This window comes from Dermacentor variabilis, chromosome 8 (assembly GCF_050947875.1).
Source record: "Dermacentor variabilis isolate Ectoservices chromosome 8, ASM5094787v1, whole genome shotgun sequence".
Taxonomy (NCBI): Eukaryota; Metazoa; Arthropoda; class Arachnida; order Ixodida; family Ixodidae; genus Dermacentor; species Dermacentor variabilis.
Genome location: NC_134575.1, coordinates 105550412 through 105570023, shown reverse-complemented (window position 1 = coordinate 105570023; position 19612 = coordinate 105550412). Strand labels below are relative to the sequence as shown.

At 47.3% G+C, this 19612-nt stretch overlaps 1 protein-coding gene across 1 annotated transcript in view; it reads left to right on the top strand.

Moving 5' to 3' along the window:
• Window positions 1–19612, top strand: part of LOC142590512 (cytochrome P450 3A6-like) — a 54569-nt gene that overhangs the window by 15009 nt on the left and 19948 nt on the right. Inside the window, exons 8-11 of the mRNA XM_075702698.1 lie at window positions 1568–1664; window positions 4131–4194; window positions 4266–4374; window positions 17540–17631. Coding sequence (XP_075558813.1) covers window positions 1568–1664; window positions 4131–4194; window positions 4266–4374; window positions 17540–17631 — 362 coding nt within the window. The remainder of the gene's footprint in view (window positions 1–1567; window positions 1665–4130; window positions 4195–4265; window positions 4375–17539; window positions 17632–19612) is intronic.

Here is a 19612-nt window from a genome sequence, read left to right as displayed (position 1 = left end):
ATTAAAAATTTACGAAAACAATGTCTCTAGCCCGAACTTGTGGACAAGGAGGGCCGTGTGAGAGTCTTGGAAGTGACTTGTCTTTGTCAGGGCAACTGGCGAAAGGAAGTCCCTTTGTCGATACGCTGGCTCCAACAAAATTCATTGTTTAAGCATTGTTCATCACTTCGATTTTGTTCGTGTTTTCCATGCGCTTTTGGCTCTTGTTACGGTTTACTGCGTGTGGCGATGAAAGAAATGGATGCCAAGCGCCTAAGACACGACGTGCCTAATCGTCTCGCTCATCAACATGAAAAGACTTGTCCGTCGGGCGTGAGCCGCGGGATTATCCGCCACTGCAAATGCTACTCTCCTTTAACCTACGTCTCACCCCTTCTACGCCAGGGAATGGTTTCTCTCCGAATTGCTGGGTGTGGGTTGCCCGGCGTGTTGACCCGGCGTTTCATACGCTCCCCACCTTTACACAATATAGGGGGTTTTCTCGGTATTCCTGTGTGTGAACTGACCAGTGTGCTCAACAAGGCCCCCTACTGGGAAGCGAGAGCCAAAGCGGTTGCCCTGATAGCGTAGGGCAGACGGTCAGCGAGAGACCACGGACATATCTTCTCTGCCCGTGCGTGCAAGAGCACGCGCGCTGAACGTTTTTGTACTTTTTGGCTTGGAGAGGCACCGCTCACCCGCAACGATGCATTAAACTTCTGTTATTGTCTTCACATCGTTTTGTCCTCCCTGGCGAACCCTTTTCGATGGTCAATCTGATCCGATCACCAAGCAAACGCTGTTGAAGGTCGCCGAAACCACGTCTACGTAACAAATGACTGTACCAGCCGTAACCACTGATGGCAGCCGTACCACTCTGTTCTTTGTAAAGCGCCTTCTACCGGAATGTGCTAATTTTTTGCTACATTGTGTTGGCAAGACTACGCAAACACTCTTGCCCCCTGCAGTCGATAGTCGTCAATGTATGAGACGACTGGTCAGCCCTACAAATGCTCTCTTTGTCTCTTGCCGCCATTGCGTCGGTGTAGAGAGAGCTGTTTATTGACGAGGCGAGTATAAATACTGTAATTACGAAATTTAATGTTTGGCTATATAGGCTCACCATTAGGAATATAAAAGAGAATTTAGGGAACTACTTTAATACAACTATATTCTAGCGTATCTAACAGACGTGTTGGCATGCGACGACGTCCCGCCTTCAGCGTTACATAAGGGTCGTCTCTGGCACTGATCTTACGTTTAAGCGTAAAAATGCATGCCTACGTTTCCTATTTAGAGACCTCAAGTCGAACGACGCGTATCTGGAATATCGAGAGCTCACATAGCGCATTGCTGAAACAATAAATGAAGATTAATGTGTAAGAAATCAAAAGCCTGCAAAACGAAACGTTATTCGGGAATTGTTTGCCCATGAGTGCAGCGGTGGTAAGGAATTGCCTTAGTGTTATCGTCTCGGCGATATGGCGAGATTAAAGCGCTTATGCATCGATAAGTACACATTTTTAGTGACAACCATTATTTCCGGAAGACTGTGTCGAAATGTGTTTTGTGCTTATTTTTTCTTCAGGTGAGAGTACCCGACATGGCTCAAATTCTTCTGGATGGTCTTCTAGAAGCCGAAGTTTCCGAAGTCGGGAAGTATGACGTCAATGTAGACAACACAGGTATCACACAATCTGTTGAGCTAACCTACTGGAGGGAACTAGTTATTAGAAATGAGGCAAATAAGTTAGAAATGCGCGAGAAATGGAACAAGACGTCCTGATGTCATCGCACAGAAGATAAAGATATCGAGATTGCTCAAAACTCATTGCTAACCCTTATACGTTATGGATGCCCAGCCTACTTCTCCAAGGAGGCCGCTAGCAGATGGTTTCATAAGGCAGAAGTATAATTTATAAAGATAAATTAAGCAATCCGTACAGGGGCGTATAAGACATCGAGAACAATAATTTGCCAGTACTTGATGTTCGTATCAGCAACACCTACCTGAGACGCATTTGGTGGTCCAAAATGTTCTCTACATTGCATACCTTTCTTAAGTTCGCTTTTTCGCAACGCGTTCCCCGTATTGATGCGAACTCGCTGCATTCTTATCATGCGCTCACCTTATCGCGGTACCAGACTATCGCTACAGCTCCTACCAAACTACGCGACAAGAAACCATTCAACTGCCTGATCGCAGTTATATCATGTTATGCACTGACGTCGGCCTCTGCGTCCCCGCAGCGCCCACTCCGACACCTGCGAGCGCGTACATCTTTAACGTTATCTGTTGCTAATTAATGACTCTTCATTGCGCCAGGCATATTCAAGGCACGCACCACAATATATCTGGGCGTTCAACTACCCCTGCACAGCTCGTACGGGCAGAATGCTTCATAGAGCTATCTTGACTCCTTCTTTTGCAATGACAGTCCACATATGGCAAACACACTTTTGTGCTCCACGGGTCCGCTCGCTATGCAAGACGGCGAATACATAAATGATCAGAGGCCGTCCTCATTGCTTTAGTCAACTTCTAAAAAGGAAGAGGACGTGTACAGATTTGCTTGCTCGATTTACTCAAAGTACAGGTCAATTTATTGTGCCAATCAAACAAATTATTCTAGGTGGCAGTCATTGTAATCCAAGCGCCACTCAAGATATACCAAGCACCAGCTAATTTAACAGCCGATTTAGCCAAACCCTAGTGAATCTACACCAAGTGTAACGTACTTCAGTATCCTTAATATTAGAAGTAAAGCGAACTTTGTTCATTAGTTCAATGTTAGGGGGTCATATTTCTCATTCAAAACAAGAGAGCAAGATGCGGATACGGCAACTTCTTCGCAACTGGCTACCGACGTTTTTTAGGGACTATTTCAATTCTGTCTTAGATTTTTTTCCCCGAGAGTAACGCAGCACACGCCAACTCACGCAAGCGGTTGCGACGACATCTTAAATAAACAGTCTTTATCGACTATAAGAGGCTGAAAGTTAAAATATCGCTGGGTGCGGACTATGCGTGGTTTCATATATTAATGTTTCAGGCGTGCTTGAAGATAGCGAAGCTCTCTTCACCTGCGAAGTGTTTCTGTGCCTGAGCAAAATTAGCGGCGCAATGACTATCGCGACAACGCAAGCAATGTTTCCAGCTTGTTCTTGAACCTTGGGATCCTGTTAGCGGTGTATGAATAGCACGCCATAAAATCTAGAACATCGTGACAACATGCAAATGAATGCTTCACCTTGACGGCATTGGTCAAATTTAGTGTCGTCCACAGTACGCAAAAACTAAAGACTGTCAAAGTTCCGTAAAGATAGAGCCAGTCATTCGTCGAATCCGGCAGGCTTGACTTGCTCTTCTTCTGACAGCCCCAACGATAGTAATTTTCACAGGTTTTAGTATTGACTTCTATATAAAGTGTCCCCCGTCACTTGAGCTAACCTTTAATAATATGCAAATGCCAAGCAGCTGGACAGAACCAAGCCAATGTTGTTTGGCGTTTCTTGCAGACACTCACATTAGTTTTGCATCCCACTTAAACACGTGATCTGTATTAAAGAATTATTTGTGTTATAAATAGCTGAAAAATGCTCAAGAAAAAATTGTAGAGCTACTATAAAAACTGCCGATACAGCTTTCTGTTACTCATTACGTTCTAAGTAAAAGTGTTCTCCATGCATGAACGAAGCCCGCGAATACACGCGAACTGCCTCGAGCGGACATTGTGGACATTTATTGCTGAAAAAAATATATTTTGTATTTTGTGATTTCTGGTAGAAAAGCCCAAAATGTACGAAGATTTGAATGACAATCACTTGTGGGGAAATTATTTTTTGCTCAGCTCACTAGGTTATGATTTTAGGAAATGTTTTTCGGGCAAAACAATACACTTCGAAATTTATGCATATGCTGAAATCTCCTTGTAGGCTGCTTTACTTTCGCACAGATGTAGCGCCTACATTTTCTAAAACCAAGTAATTTCTTGTGATGTTTGTTTAATGTATCTTTCTAGCTGCATTACTAGAACGCAAATATGCTGTGAGTAAGCATCAAAGTTCAAGTTGACAAAACACGCTATTACTGCACTGAATGCTAACATTACATTTACATATCGGTAACCTCGTTCATGCTTTCTCCAAAGCACCCCTCCCTCCCGAGACCCTAAACCAGCTGTCTTCAAACTGCATGGCCATCTTCATCGGAGGGTAAGTATCGCTGTCACTTTAATCGGAGTGCTCAAATATTAGGCAAAGGCGGAGTTTCTTTGTAATTGCAGATACGATACCACAAGGATGGCTTTGACATTCTGGTTCTATCTGATGGGGAGGTATCCGGAGGTGCAGGAGAAAATGCGTCAGGAGGTCCTTGAGGCTTTTGATGCTGAGGTTAGCTGGTGTTTTGAAGGCTTTCTTCGCTAGATAATTATGATGTTCTTAATTTGTCTTAACGGTATGTACTCACCTGTGCAATGTAGGAACAAAAAAATGCGCTTGCTTCAGTTTAGGAGCTGGGAAAACTGCTCTAAGGCGTTCAGAAACAGCAAAAATCTCGCTTGATCGTTTCGGTTGGTGTCCTGAAGCAGCAGAACGGTGCCGCGAGATGATGCAACGGGGGCTTTCTTAATTTCTGCCACCAGGGGACCAAGAGCACAATGCTCGGCACAAGAGTGATTCTGGATATTTTTCTGTGGTAGTCGACAGACACCATATTATGTAAAACAATTTGTACTTTGCAATATATTCTGTGGGTCACATTACTAGACCAACGATAGAGCGTTGATATTGGTGTTGAATACAAAATGGCGTGACTGCCACTTTTGTAGGCTACGAACGCAAGAGCGTACCAGAATTCGCGATGCAATACCTGCATCAGACAAAATTTGAAAATTATACGTGCCAGGTCGTGATAAAAAAATCAGGATAACTCTGTCGCACTTCTCGATGACTTGACATCTGCATCGACGTAAAGCCGCGTGGACAGCTGAAAGTTGCTGGTTTAATACTGAGTACTTTCACTCTTCTTAATGAGCGGGCCTACCATCCTGCCACCGCCCTTTCTTTTTCTTCTCACGTTTACTGTGCGTTGACGGTCCTGTCGGTGCAATTTCTCTAATGACCCACAATTTCGCTGTGATATGCTGCAATGCACACCTACACCTTGGAATAGACACGTTTTAAACAGCATCAGTTATGCTGCCTTAGCGTAAAACGGGGAAGCCTAGTGCTGTTGCGTGCGGAATATACAGGGCATTCCAACTGTCATGCACCGAGTTGAAAAAAAACAACACGTGCTATTCTATATGAATGAGACCAAGTGCATGTTGCTTAGTCTTCACGGAAGCCGCAAGTAAATTCGAGTTATGCACATTTAATCAGTAAATAAAAGCCATTACAAAGCAAGTTTTAGTGTTGTTTGTCAATATGACCCTTATGATTTTCGAAAGTCGTAAGAAGCGTAGAAGTGACGTGTTTCCAGCGAGGTACACATCGCGTGTTTAGTAAAACGGAGCTTTCTTTGCTCACCTCTTTTGCTGACAGTGGTTAGCTGCCGCTGCTGCCACCGCCGCTGCCGGTTCCTCCTCCTCCTCCTGGACTCCATATAGTCTCATGATGGACTCCACATATATATATATATATATATATATATATATATATATATATATATATATATATATATATATATATATATATATATATAAATGCTATCGATAAAAGTCTATTCTGAGCTGCTGTAATACCTCTGGACGGAATTCCTATAAACATATCATCTGAGTGTCTGCCTTACCTGAACCCATTCTGCAATTCCCCTAGTATATAATTTTTCTCCAGCGACTTCGACAGTTTCAATTTTATGGCTTCGGTTGCCATTCTATATATCCCCGACATTACTGTAACTGGCCTGCACGAGCTCTTCTTATCCTTATCGCCTTTGCCTTTGTAGATGAGGTTAATCTTGCTTTTATGCCATCCACTGGAATTTTCTTCGTTCTAATCCCTTGCTCTATGGCATTAGTCAGCTATGCCTTGCTCTTTTGGCCGAGGTGTTTGATTAGGTGTATTGGTATTTCATCGGGTCTTGCTGTCGTATTATGAGGGACATTTTCTTCTGCTTTTTTCCAACAAAAGCATTTCCACTGCAGGACGGCGGCGCCATCTCGTAGCGATGGCTCACGCTGCTTTACCCACAGTAGTGCAAGGTCGATGGTAGAAGTCGGTCTGCGCATGGAGGCTCATTGGCCGCTAGTTAAGAGGGTGGGGGCGCCACGATTCGAAAAGCCGTGAGGAGACGGGAGAGAGTACCAGACGAAATGGCCTTTTTCTGCGCATGTGTTGCGCCGCATGGCAACCGCCTGGACGGTCACATCTGCGCCTCCAAGGGGAGGCCGGGTACTCAAAACAAATTGCGCATAAACGTGCGCTCCTACTTCATCGCTTAAACGCAAAAGTGACCACCACGCACACATGTAATTATTCGGTATATTAAACATATATGTTTCCTTTAATATACATTGCATTTCCTTTTTAAAATATTTGAACAAAGCGTTTGGTTTCACTTTCCATTCCCACTGAATAAACACAAACGGAAAGCTTCACTGCATACAGATTCTAACAAGGCATAACGAATCTGCTCTTTTTTTTTTTGCTAAATCGAGAAATCTCGCAAAGTATGAAAATATGTCATACGAGTGTGCGGCCGTGCGCGCGGTTTAGCAGCCCCATCAAACAGCCTCAGTGGTAAAGCTAGCTGTTAAACTATCACCTGACCAAGTGACGGCTATACAAGTACACGTGTTCTTTCTACAACGCACACACTGCTCCCGGCGATTATTCCGTATCAAGATCAAAGAAATGCACTACCCTGAATGCCGAGTTTGTGAGGAACAGGTTACTATCCGGCTGAGACTGTTTGATAGCGCTGCAATCTCATGGTCATAGACAGGCGGTCGCATGGTATTTTAACGCGATAGGCTTGAGGGCCCAGTGTCCCACAAGAATCCGGTGGCGGTGCCGGCGGCATTACCTCCGGTCAAGAGAATCCGATGAAACCATGCATCCTAATCAACGCAGGCCCTACGCGTAAGGTTTTGAACTTATTGAATACGTCAGAGTAAAATGCATCAGAAAATTTGTAAAGTATGACTATCACACAACCTGCAGTCATGAGAGACTCGGATTGTAATTTGAATAGACGAGCAAACATAATTCCGTTACGCTACAACTCAAACGCATACACTGTTTAACACGATAGCGTCTTCGAGCTGCCGCTTGAGGTCTGTCTTAGTAGGAGCGGCGCGGTCCTCCACTCGGTTCCTCACAACACCGTAAAAAAAAATTGACCGCCCTTCCAATACTGTGAATAGCACTGCAAGCGAAGCTCGGGATCCGCGGCTCTTCGTTGTCGTAACGCATAGGTTTCGTGCTTCCTCACATCGAAGTCGGCACATCGACGATGAACTCTTTCCCAAGCGAGTTCCCGGCGGCGTTCATCAAACGCCGCCTGTTCTTCGGCCGAACGCACGGCGTGCGGCCGACCCATCAGAGCTGCGATAGTGTTCTGACGCGATGAGTACTCGTTCCTCTCACGTTACCTTGACACACGACTCCCATTGGCGGGGAGAATGACGTCAGTAGCGCGGAGTCGCAGCAGGATTCTCGGTTCAATGGGTTTATTGCTTGTTTTTTAATAACAATCATTGCACGTGTGGGGCTGTGAGAGCAGCTGGTTTTTTAGCGTTACCTCGCTGGCGCAGGCTATCGTATACTTCCTTCGCTTGAAAAAGAGCCAGTTGGTTTGCCTTCGTGCATAGCGTTCGCCTCTAGTATTTTCAGGAAGATATTGCGGTTACATAAGCTGCAGTTCCGGGAAGCGGGAGAAGCAGTCAGGGACCTTTGAATGCCATCGCGTTCCACTCTTCCAAGGCAAAGCTTAAGCGTCCTCGAAATTTTTGCATACTTTGCGGTATTTCTCTATTTGCCAGAAAAACGTACACGCGATGTAGGAAACACATAATTGATCGTCGCTCCTGGACATTGTTAATCTAGTAGATTGAATACTTATAATATATATATATATATATATATATATATATATATATATATATATATATATATATATATATATGTATATTGTGAGCATTATTCATGCGCTTCATATTCTCACCTGTACATACTCATCATCACTGTTTCGGGGCCTGGTGGTGGGGCTCTCACTCGAGAGAATAAAGAAGAGACTGGTTGCCCAAACCTTGTCTCACAAGTGGTGGAGTATCCTGTCCGGTTCCTTTGTCCTCTCGCGCCCGGTCTCTCTCCAGCTTCACCTGCGCTACATCCCTAGAGCTCCGCTCGGGTCGCCGCCTCTACCAACTGCATTCACCCATGTCGCAAGACCAGCAGACCAATACCACGGCATCCACCTTGCCTGTTCCTGCGGGAACACCTTCTTGGACATTCATCCCCCTCAGAAGGATCCAGCGGTGTTTGCTGGGCTTCCACGTGACGACGTTGAAGACTGGTTGGAGCTATACGAGCGCGTGAGTGACTTTAACCACTGGAACGAATCAGCAAAACTTGCTCACGTCGCCTTCTACCTAACCGGCGTTGCGAAAACTTGGTTTTACAATTATGAACTCGATTTCGTCAATGGAGCACCTTTGAACACCACCTACGCCAGATTTTCGCCAACTCGTCGGTCCATTCCGATATCGCCAAGAAGAAGCTTGCTGGGTGTGTTCAGCACTCGGGCGAGTCTTACAATTCATGCATAGAGGACGTCCTAGCCCTCTGCCGCCGCGTGAACACGTCGATGACAGAGAGTGACCGTGTACGCCACCTGCGCAAGGGTATTGGGACTGTGGCACTCAATGCTCTTGCAGTGCTGCATCCCACTACCGTCGCAGGCATCATCAGTACGTGCCAACGTCTCGATGAGCTTCATATGCTCGGCTTACACCCTGATACATCTGATTTCAAGGTGTCCAACGACAGCGAGCTACGGGCCTTGATTCGCTCCATCGTCCGTGACGCACTGCACGCCCAAGGTTCGCCAAACCCTCCTGAGGTCTATCTGATGCCTCCTGGTGGCGGCCTACGCCATATCGTGAGGGAAGAGATGGCTGCCGTGACCTGCTCGCAAGTCCCGAGCCTGCACCCTATCCCTACGCCAACATACGCTTAGGTTGCCTCTATAGTGCCACCCTCCCAGCAGCCACCACAACAGGCACCTGCACCGCACGTGTCCCTGAACCATATCACTACAAGACCACCATCTGTTTCATCTCACAACGCATGGAGCACCCCTCGACCGTTTTGCTACTACTGCGGCATCCGTGGGCACCTTTCAAGTTATTGCCGACGCCGTCAAAAAGATGAAAAACGTGGCTATGACGGGTTTCAAATGGATGAGTTTTCTGGCTCTGTACCACACCGTCGGCGTTCTTAGTACGATTATCCACGACGTTCCCCATCTCCACAGGACTTCAACACTGCAGGTGCATTCCGTTTCCCGCGTCGTCGCTCTCCATCACCGATGCGGCGCTCCTCTTCCCCTCTTCTACCGGTTACTTGGTCCTCCGATTACCGCCCGGAAAATTCTGCATTCTTTGGACAACGTGAAGCTCCTCCGGACCGCCCGTCAAATGTACTTTTGGTGTGTGTTGAAGGTGTCCGAATCGAAGCCTTGGTTGACACAGGTGCATCGCTTTCCGTTAGTAGTACTGACTTGTGTTCTCGATTGCGAAAAGTGAAGACGCCATATAATGGCTCTCCCCTTCGTTGTGCTAAAGCAGTTCTTGTTCAGTCATCCGGTGTTTGCCCTGCGCGTGTTTCCTTTGATGGCATCCTTCACCACATTCAGTTCGTCGTGCTGTCTTCGTGTACGTAGGCGATGATTTTGGGATGGGACTTCTTGTCCCCCGCCTCAGCTTTCATGTCTTGCCGTCAGCGAACTATTCATATGACGGACACTGAATCTTCATCAACTGTCGATGCTCATAGCCTACGTTTTGCCACGTCTACCGACTGTTTCATTCCCGCGGGCAATGAGCATATTCTCACACTGACTTCCGAACTATTCTTAATGGTGATGTGTTCCTCGCGCCGAGTGGTCACCGCATATCTGCTGTGCTTAGCGTGACTCCTAGCCTGGTGCAATTTCAGGACGGTAGAGCGTTCGTCACTGTTCGTAACCCTATTTCTTCGCCAGTTGTCTCCCATGGCACTATTGTGACTTGCTTTACTGACACCGAACCTCTTTCGCTGGTACCGCTTCACACCAAATCATTACCTTTGTCTACCACAACTGATTATCGTACTTCTGCCGCTGCTTTAACGATCGCGATAAATCCCGATCTGACCGCGGCGCACACCTGAAAAACACAGCACCTTATTTGACGGTCACTCCAAGCTTCTGGGGCGCACTTCCGTCGCAGTGCATCGAGTCGAAACCAAACGCAGTTCGATTGTACGCCGCCGCCCGTATCGCGTGTCTTCCGCAGAACGGAAAATCATTGTGGATAACGTTGATGAAATGCTTAAACGAGACATCATTCGGTCATCGCCCAGTTCTTGGTCGTCTCCTGTTGTGTTGGTTCGCAAGAATGACGGCTCTGCACGATTTTGTGTCTATTATCGAGCCCTTAATAACATCACGCGCAAAGACGTACATCCTATGCCAAGAATCGACGATGCCATTGACTCCCTCCATGGTGCAGAATATTTCTCCAGTCTAGACCTCCGATGCTGGCAAATCTTCACGCACGGAGCGGACAAGGACAAGACAGCCTTTTCAACACCAGACGGACTTTACTAGTTCAACGTCATGCCCTTCGGTTTATGTAATGCTGCTGCCACATTTGAACGCATGATCGACCCACCTTTACGTGGCCTTATGTGGAAGACCTGTCTGTGCTATTTAGATGACATCGTTATTTTTTCTACAACTTTTCGTCAGCACCTTGAGCGTTTGGACGAAGTTTTAGATGCATTTAAAACGCTGGACTCCAACTCAACAAAAGGAAATTCCATTTTGCTCGAAAGAACATCAAGTGTTGGGCCACCTCATCAGCAAAGATGGCATTCGACCAGATCCCGACAAGGTTGTTGCCGGGCTTTGCTTCCCTCGCCCTGAAAATCAAAAACAATTAAGATGTTTCTTGGGCCTGGCATCCTGCTTCTGCCGCTTCATCAGTCATTTTGCTGCCGTGGCGTCGTCGCTGCACAAGTTGCTGACGGCGGGAGCTGCTTTGCCTTGGACAGACGACTGCGAACTTTCATTTAAAGCCCTCAAGCAAGCATTAACCACCGACCCTGTCCTCTGTCACTTCGATGAGAACGCACCAACTTCTTTGCACACCGACGCTAGTTGCCATGGGATTGGTTCTGCCCCTCTACAGCGTGATATCACTTCAGCAGAGAGAGTTGCCGCCTATGCCGGCCGCGCATTAACGGCTGCCAAAAGAACTATTCCATCATAGAGCAGGAATGTCCCGCGGTAGTTTGGGCGATCCAAAATTTCGACCATATCTTTACGCACACCACTTCACGGTCATAACCGACCACCACGCCTTATGCTGGTTGTCGTCAATCAAAAATTTGTCTGGACGCCTTGGTCGCTGGGTGGTCCTGTTACAAGAGTACGATATTGAGATCGTGTGCAAGTCTGGGAAAAAGCATGAAGATTCAGACACTCTGTCTCATTGCCCTCTGCCACTATTATTTTCGACTACATCTTTCCACTGCTCGCCACTTGATGATGAGACGAAGTCGCCACTCTCGTCATTACCTCTAGCGGTTACTGACACGTTATCTTACAATCGCATCACTCACCTCACCTCGCGTCAACGTTCTGACCTCTACTGCAACCGCATTATCCGACGCTTGTGCGGAACTACTGCACCAAATGCCAGATTACGTCGACAACTGCGAGTGCTTAAGCTCGACAACGATGTGCATCACCGCTACACTTTCAACTCCGACGGACACTGCTGGGTACTTGTTCGTCCCCGTTCGATGCGCACACAAGTACTTGAAGCCTTTCAGGATGACGCATATGCTGGCCATTTGGGTTTCCACTAAACCTACCACCGCGTTAGAAGCCGTTTCTTTTGGCCAGGCATGTCTACCTTTGTGGCCAAGTACGTCGTTTCTTGCGTCCAGTGTCAACGGCGGAAACGACCGACTTCGCCTCCCGCTGGGCTTTTACAGCCGATCCCATGTCCCGAGACACCGTTTGCCATCGTTGAGGCAGACCCAGTCGGCCGTCTGCCCATAACGCCGGCAAGACATCGATGAATCGTGAGAGCTGTTGACCAGCTCACACGTTACGCAGAGACCGCTCCTCTACGCTCCAGTTCGGCCTCCGACGTTGCCACCTTCTTTCTGGATGCCATTGTGTTGTGTCATGGTGCACCTGGTGTACTGTTAAGCGACCGCGGTAACACTTTCATGTCAACAATAATCGCAGAAGTACTCGGAGCTTGTGGCAACCTCAACCTCAACCTCAACCTCAACCTCAACCGGACCTCACCCTTTTGCAACTTTGGGCAAAGCGACGTCAGGCAGAATTGTATGCGTCGAGGAATCCCGATGCACCAGGTAGCCGTGCACGTGCTAACCATATAGCGGCGAAGGCGCGTCAGCACGAAAAGCAACTTTCTCGACGACGATGGTATGAGTGGTGCGAGAATCTTGGATCGGGCATTGGAAACAGAGCACTATGGCGTACGTTCCGGTCAATGGAACGCGGTTATAAGCAACCTGACCCTGCAGCGAGCGTTAGGTTAGCGATGCAGAGTTCGCCACATCAATTTGCAGAACACGCTGCTAGAGCGTTTTTCCCGAAATACGATCAAGCGTCACCTATAAACTGCCCCGAAATTGATGAGTCCAAATCCGAAATATCCAGCCCTTTCAGCATGGCCGAACTAATAGCGGCGATTGAAACTTCGAAGCAACGAACAACACCTGGTCCCGATGGTATTCCTTATGAGGTTTTCAAGAACATGGAAGGAGCAGCTCTCGACGCACTTCTTCAGGCTATTAATAAAGTATGGGAGACTGGAAACGTTCCACCTGATTGGAAGCATTCAATTGTTGTTGCGATTCCGAAACCAGGAAAGTCTCCAAATAGCCTGCAGTCTTTACGCCCAATTTCACTAACCTCAACTGTCTGCAAACTCGCTGAAAAGATGCTGGCCACACGAGTTTCCTGGTGGCTTGAACGCCACGATAAATATCATCCTGCTCAAATTGGATTCCGTTCTTACTTGGGAACTGAAGACGGACTTTCTATGTTATCAGACGGTGTTTTACAGGTTTCTCCACACAGTCACGCTGTACGCACGGTAGTAGCAACAGACATAACGAAAGCTTATGACAATATAGACCATGAAATCATTATATCCAACCTCATCGACCTGGGACTTCCACCGCGGGTGATAAGATTCATCTACTCATTCCTTCAGAATCGCACATTTGCGATTAGAGTAGATGGAAGGCAAGAAGGATACTTCACATCGAACAGAGGAGTCCCACGAGGTTCGGTTCTGGCTCCTCTTCTCTTCAACGTTGCTCTAATACCTCTAGCCTGGCAACTACATCGGATTCCAGATGTGAGGTTCTTAATCTATGCGGATGACGTCACTTTGTGGTCCGTGCATAAAGATATCTCTAGACAAGCTCAACAGCTTCAAGAAGCCCTTGATGTGCTGAACAACTACGCTCGGAAAGCAGGATTGGACATTTCCGCCCAAAAATCAAGCTATGTTGTGGTGGCCAACAAGAAAGGACGCACAAGAATCACGCAGCACCCCTTTACATTTAAACTCGGCGCAGTGACAATCCCTGAGGCTTCTGAGGTCCGCATACTGGGTCTCGATATTCACCAATCCGGCAGTGGTGCACACTGGCTCCGTAAAACCAGACAGAGTTCGTCAAAAACACTTCACCTTATTCGTCGCATTGCAGCAAAAGCAGCTGGAGCTCGTACTGACGTAGCTCGACGGTTGGTGCGTGCAGTCTTGCAGCCACGGATTTTATATCAAGCTCAATTTCAACGGCTGACTTTGGCACAGCTGGCACAGTTGGAGACGATTAATCGTGATGCTATGCGCACAATCACAGCACTGCCCCGCATCACTCCGATACCAACCTTACAGGAACATGCCCAGCTCAACACAATTGCAGAGCTCATTTTGCAACGTGAAAAAGCACGTGAAATAAAAAAGCAACTTATTCCGCCTGTCGCTGCGTTGCATGCTCATTTTCACCGCGGCTCTCGGATTGACAATCAGCCCTATCCAATGCCTCCCTGGGAATTCACCAGCATCACAACTAATAAGCCAACGAGGTTACGACGCCGCGATACAACAGGTATTATTGACGAACAGAACATCGTCGATGCATCATGCGTTAACACCTGCCAAGTCTATACGGATGCTGCCATTCTCCCAGACGGCGGAAGGACATCATTCCTGAGCACTACGCATAATTTCATCAGCGGCCACCAGCGCTATTTATCTACAGAAGCCAGCGCTCTAGTAATGGAACTTCAAGCCATCCACGACGCTGTGCAAGATGCGACATCTAAGCTGCCTACCATCAAGCAACTAGATATCTTCACTGATTCTTTAGCGGCTATCCAGGAACTCAAGAAGGTTGATAAGGCGATGGAAATCTGCGAGACAATACACACTATGAATAGTAAGACATCTACTTGCGTCAAGGTACACTGGATTCAAGGCCATTCAGCGAACCCTCACAACATTGCTGCTGACCAGCAGGCACACTGCCCTCCTAATCCTGATCCTCCACCTATTCCCCTCCCACCCCAACCCCGTAACTCGCTGCGAGCCCGTAAAAATGTTCTCCGGCAGGACACACGCGCTCTTATCCCACCGTGTGTCTGCTCCCTCCCCCTTCACCTTACTAGGGCGGAGGAAGTTGTGCTTAGGAGGCTTCTGGCCGGGGTGGCCCTTACACCGGCTGTTGTCTCAAGGTGGAACTGGTCGCATTTACCACTGGGTGCTACGTGTCCATACTGCTCCGTTCCTGTGGTGGAATCAGATGCATACCACCTAATATGGACATGCACGGGTTTACAATAGGAACGCTCGCGTCTCCTACTGGAAGCCGGCCTCCGCTACAGTGTGACAACCAGCTATGACCGCTGGATACATGACAACAGATTTCACAAAACAATGCTCCAATTCATACACAACACAGGCCTCACAGCACACATATAATACACATATACAGTCCAAGAATTATGCCTTAAGGGCAAGCCTTATCGCAATAAAAAAAAAAAAGAATACATATGATATCAATGTATATCGGGCCAAACCACGACAACTGGGACAACCTTTTACCTTTAGTGACCTTTGCTCACAACACCGCTATCCACCGAACTACGGGGTACTCAACTTCCTACCTAGTTTACGGCCGTTCACCGACATTCACTATCGACGCCGCTTTCTTCAATTCCCCAACAAACACCTCGGCCAGTATACCTGAACAGTTCGTCTCGAGACTTCAGGAATGCCGTCAACGTGCGTGCTTCAACACAGAAGTTAGTCAGCTAGATCTCAAGCAACGTTATCACATCTTTCGTCGCGACGTCTCCTTTCGGCCTGGAGAGGAAGTGCTTCTTTGGACGCCCTTTCGTACACCCGGTTTGTGTGAGAAGTTTGATTTCCGCTTCCATGGACCCTACTTTATTAATGAACAAACATCCGCCGTGAACTACTGCGTTACTCTCGTAGGCATTCCTTCGAACCATCGTCATCGTGGTTCAGAGATGGTTCATGTTTCGCGCCTCAAAAGAGTCGTTCAGCGTTTCCCTCCTGGCTGAGCCGCGGCCTGGGTGGCCGCTTGCGTGCGCAGGGAAATTAGTGTGAGCATTATTCATACGCTTCATATTCTCACCTGTACATGCTCATCATCCCCGTTTCGGGGCCTGGTGGTGGGACTCTCACTCGACAGTATAACGAACAGACTGGCTGCCTAAACCGCGTCTCACAATATATATATATATATATATATATATATGGATTGTTGCATGAAACAGACGTGATTGTTGGAGTTGGATGAGTGTTGGGCCACGGACTCACGCCGGCGAAATAAAACACCTTTACGAACTTGCCTGGTGCAAGCCAGCATTAGAGACGCTCGGTTCGTCAATGCATCGCGTAGCAATAAATTCCTTATAGAAAGTGAGCGAGCGAATCTTCTGCCGATCCTGGCGATGAAGATAGAAATGATGGAACGCGTTGGTAGCCGAAATGCTCTGCCCGTCTGTCATTGTAATGAGCCTCGTTTCTGAAAAGTCAAGCGCATCGTGTCTTGTGATTGCCACACGTTTTAATGCTGAGTAAAAGTTGTAATTTCTCGTAAAGTTCCAGCATAGTGGCTAAAGTACGGGCAGTGATTGGAATATGCAGCGCATCTCTTGTCTTATTCCGCTATTACGCACTGATAGTTTATAAAAGCTTTGCGTACGCCAGTTCGCACAGTGCTCGGGACAAGCATCATTTCATTTTCAATTTTTCTACTCTATACTTCTGTGTCAGCTGCACGTGACTACTACATTAGAGTAATGGCCTCACCAAGAAGCTGGTACTTAACCCTGGCACGCTGTCACCAAAATCTTGGTGAGGTATTTATCGAGGCAAGGGCATTTCTCTACCGGAACTAGAAATTTTTCAACACTTGGTCACCTCAAGGAGCGTCACAAAAGCATGTGGGAACCTGTCGGTGAAATACGAGGCATGAGAAGTGGCGTTGTACTTTCCTTAACTTACACCGTGTGTTTAGAGATTCGAGCCCTAAAGAACAAGCTCTTATGTAGGTGTCCAGATGTATTACTTTTATTCGAGTCACCATGAATCAAACTCCTATACATCAACCATCGCTCAATTTCAATCTCACGGTAATTTTGAAAGAATAAAACTAAAAACCAAAAATAAGAACCAGCTTACACAAATAGTAATAAAAACAATTTTCTTTATTGTGAGGAGTCGCTGCCATTAAATGTGGTACTAGTGACTAAGGCGGGAACCATTAATAGGTTCTGATAACCTGTATAGTCGCATGCAATATAAATTGCGACATGGTGGGCGAGATCGAAGGCTCCCCTAGAGTACGCGGCAGTGCCAAGACGCGAAAAATTGTTTTCATCTATACTAGTAAGCGTATTGGTGCTATGTCTCCGATTCTTCATCTGCCGGCACCGGCGTGCAGTCCTGAGGCCCCTTCAACCACTGGCACCAGGCTGATGTATACTTTGCCTGCGATTTCTCCGTAGCCTATGTATCAATAAGCAGGGCGAATTCGTGTGTTCATCACTTGAATGTGGCCTGTCGCTACTTGTTTGAATAATTAATTTATCAGTAATGATTTTACGACCATTTATTAATATTGATAGTTTGGACAATGTTGCTTCATGAAAAGGGAACCTTTGTTCTAAAAGATGGAGTGACCTTAAGCAAGTTGTTCGGTACCTCTGCTGATCTTAGCTCCGGTGTGACAATTGCGCATGTGTTTCTTGTGCCTTTTTCAGGGAGACCACCTATCTCTGAGCACTGTTGCGACTCTTCCTTACTCAAACCAAGTCATTTGTGAGACCCTGCGGCTGTATCCTCCAGTAACCATGTGAGAAACCTTCAATACCTGTTTAAGCACCACTTTCCGTGATTACGGTACGGCACAAGTGAGTTAGCAGGTGTTTTATTTCTTTAATTGTGTTTGTCATAGAAGCTAGTGTGTAAACTGGCACTCTACATGAAAACGCGGTAGTCGTCAAAATGTATGGTGCTAACGTAAGTAGGGCTCGTTCAGAGTGTACTGTGTTGATTGAAACGGTCCCATGAAACATGCGAAAGCTTATTCTTCAAAGGAGGATGGTCATACACCGTCATGACGAACAAGCTTGTTAGCTGAAAATGGTTCATTAAATCAATTATTTGGTATACTACTCCCATTTAACTACTACAAACTTACACACTCGTTTGTGGTGTACTCGTAATGTACCAACTTTTCATCTCCAATGACAAAAATAATCGAGCACGGATTCCCATTTTAAGAGAACAAAAGCGCGCGCAGTCGGCAGAGATGTTGCTGGGCCTGGAACTGCTTCTAAGGTTCACTAATGATGTCATTTGGGAATGGCGAAATTGCGCAGACCTGATGTTTCCATTTCCTCTTCATGGTAAGTGGGTTGCATGCAAGCAGTTTAATGGCGCTGGCACCGAACTCCCCAAGTTCGATATGTTCAATCTAAAGTATGCTTACACGGCAGTTATTTTATATGATCATCGTTCAGTGTGTTCAATACAAATGATGTTTCTCTTTACGCAAATTTGCTATGTTGTGGTTTCATTGCACTAACACGTAATTACGGAATTGTATGCATTGCTAGTAGGAAGGTCAGTCAGTCAAGAACTTTATTGAGGTCCTGAGGAGGTTTAAGCCGTTGGAGATCGCACGCGGGGAGCTCCTTGGGCCGAAACCGTAGGCGACGCCCAAGTCGGGACGGGAACGTGGTGATGCTCCGCCAGTTCTTGGGCCCTCTGAACGGCCTTGAGTTGGAGTTTGAGGTCCGGGCTTTTGAGGGCTTCTTCCCATGCGGGCTCACCGGAGAGAGGGCCCTCTGTTAACGCGGTACATTGCCATAGCAGTGCGAGAGTGAGCAATAGAGTTCTGGGCAGTCTGGAAAATTTGCCGGGATGTTGAGTTGTAGTGGCTTAGTAGGCCTCATGACGGTACGAGTCCGTTTGCAGAATTTGAAACGCGGCCGCCTGCGCGCGTTTGAGTTTGGCGTGCGGGAGTGGGTATCTCATTCTGCCTTTTCGATAGTGTGAGGTGATTTCTTGGTAAGTGAGTAGCGGGTCATTAAACTGAATGTCCAGCACCTCGGAGGCCGTGGGAGTGTCGCGGCGGGCAAGTTCTCGCGCACGGTCGTGGGCTGTTTCATTGAGGTTGGGTTTTTGCGGGTGAATGTCTTTCCCCATGTGAGCGGGAAACCCGGAGAGGCATCGTTCGCACCCTTTTGAGCTCACTAGTAGTATATGCGCTACCTCTTTCGATACGTTGCCGCTTTCGTAAGCCCGCATTGCAGAACGTGAATCCGTGAGGACGTGGGTAAATGTGGGCTCTGCCATGGCGACTGCTACGGCTATCTGGTCTGCTTTAGCGCTGGTGGTCGGTTTAATCGATGCGGATGATCGTAACGTTCCGTTGCCGTCCACGACTGCTATCGCGAAAGTTGATGTATTGCCGTACTGGGCCGCGTCCACAAATGCGGTGGCTTCACGATCCGCATCAGTGCAGTCGAGAATGGCGCGGGCGCGGGCCCGGCGCCTACTGACGTCATAGAGTGGGTGGACGTTTCTGGGAAACGGTGAGACTCTGTAGTTGTCTCTAATTTCACTCGATAGGCTAACCGCGTGCTCGAGATAGGGAGATGGGGAGACATTAGCTTCGCTTAGAATTAGTCTGCCGGCTTTGGACGAGGATAGGCGGAGTATTTGCGCCATAGCCTGAGCCTCGATCACTTGGTCGATGTTGTTGTGTATGCCTAGCTGATCAACCTTTGCTGTACTTGATCTTTGCGGAATGCCCAAGACCTGTTTGA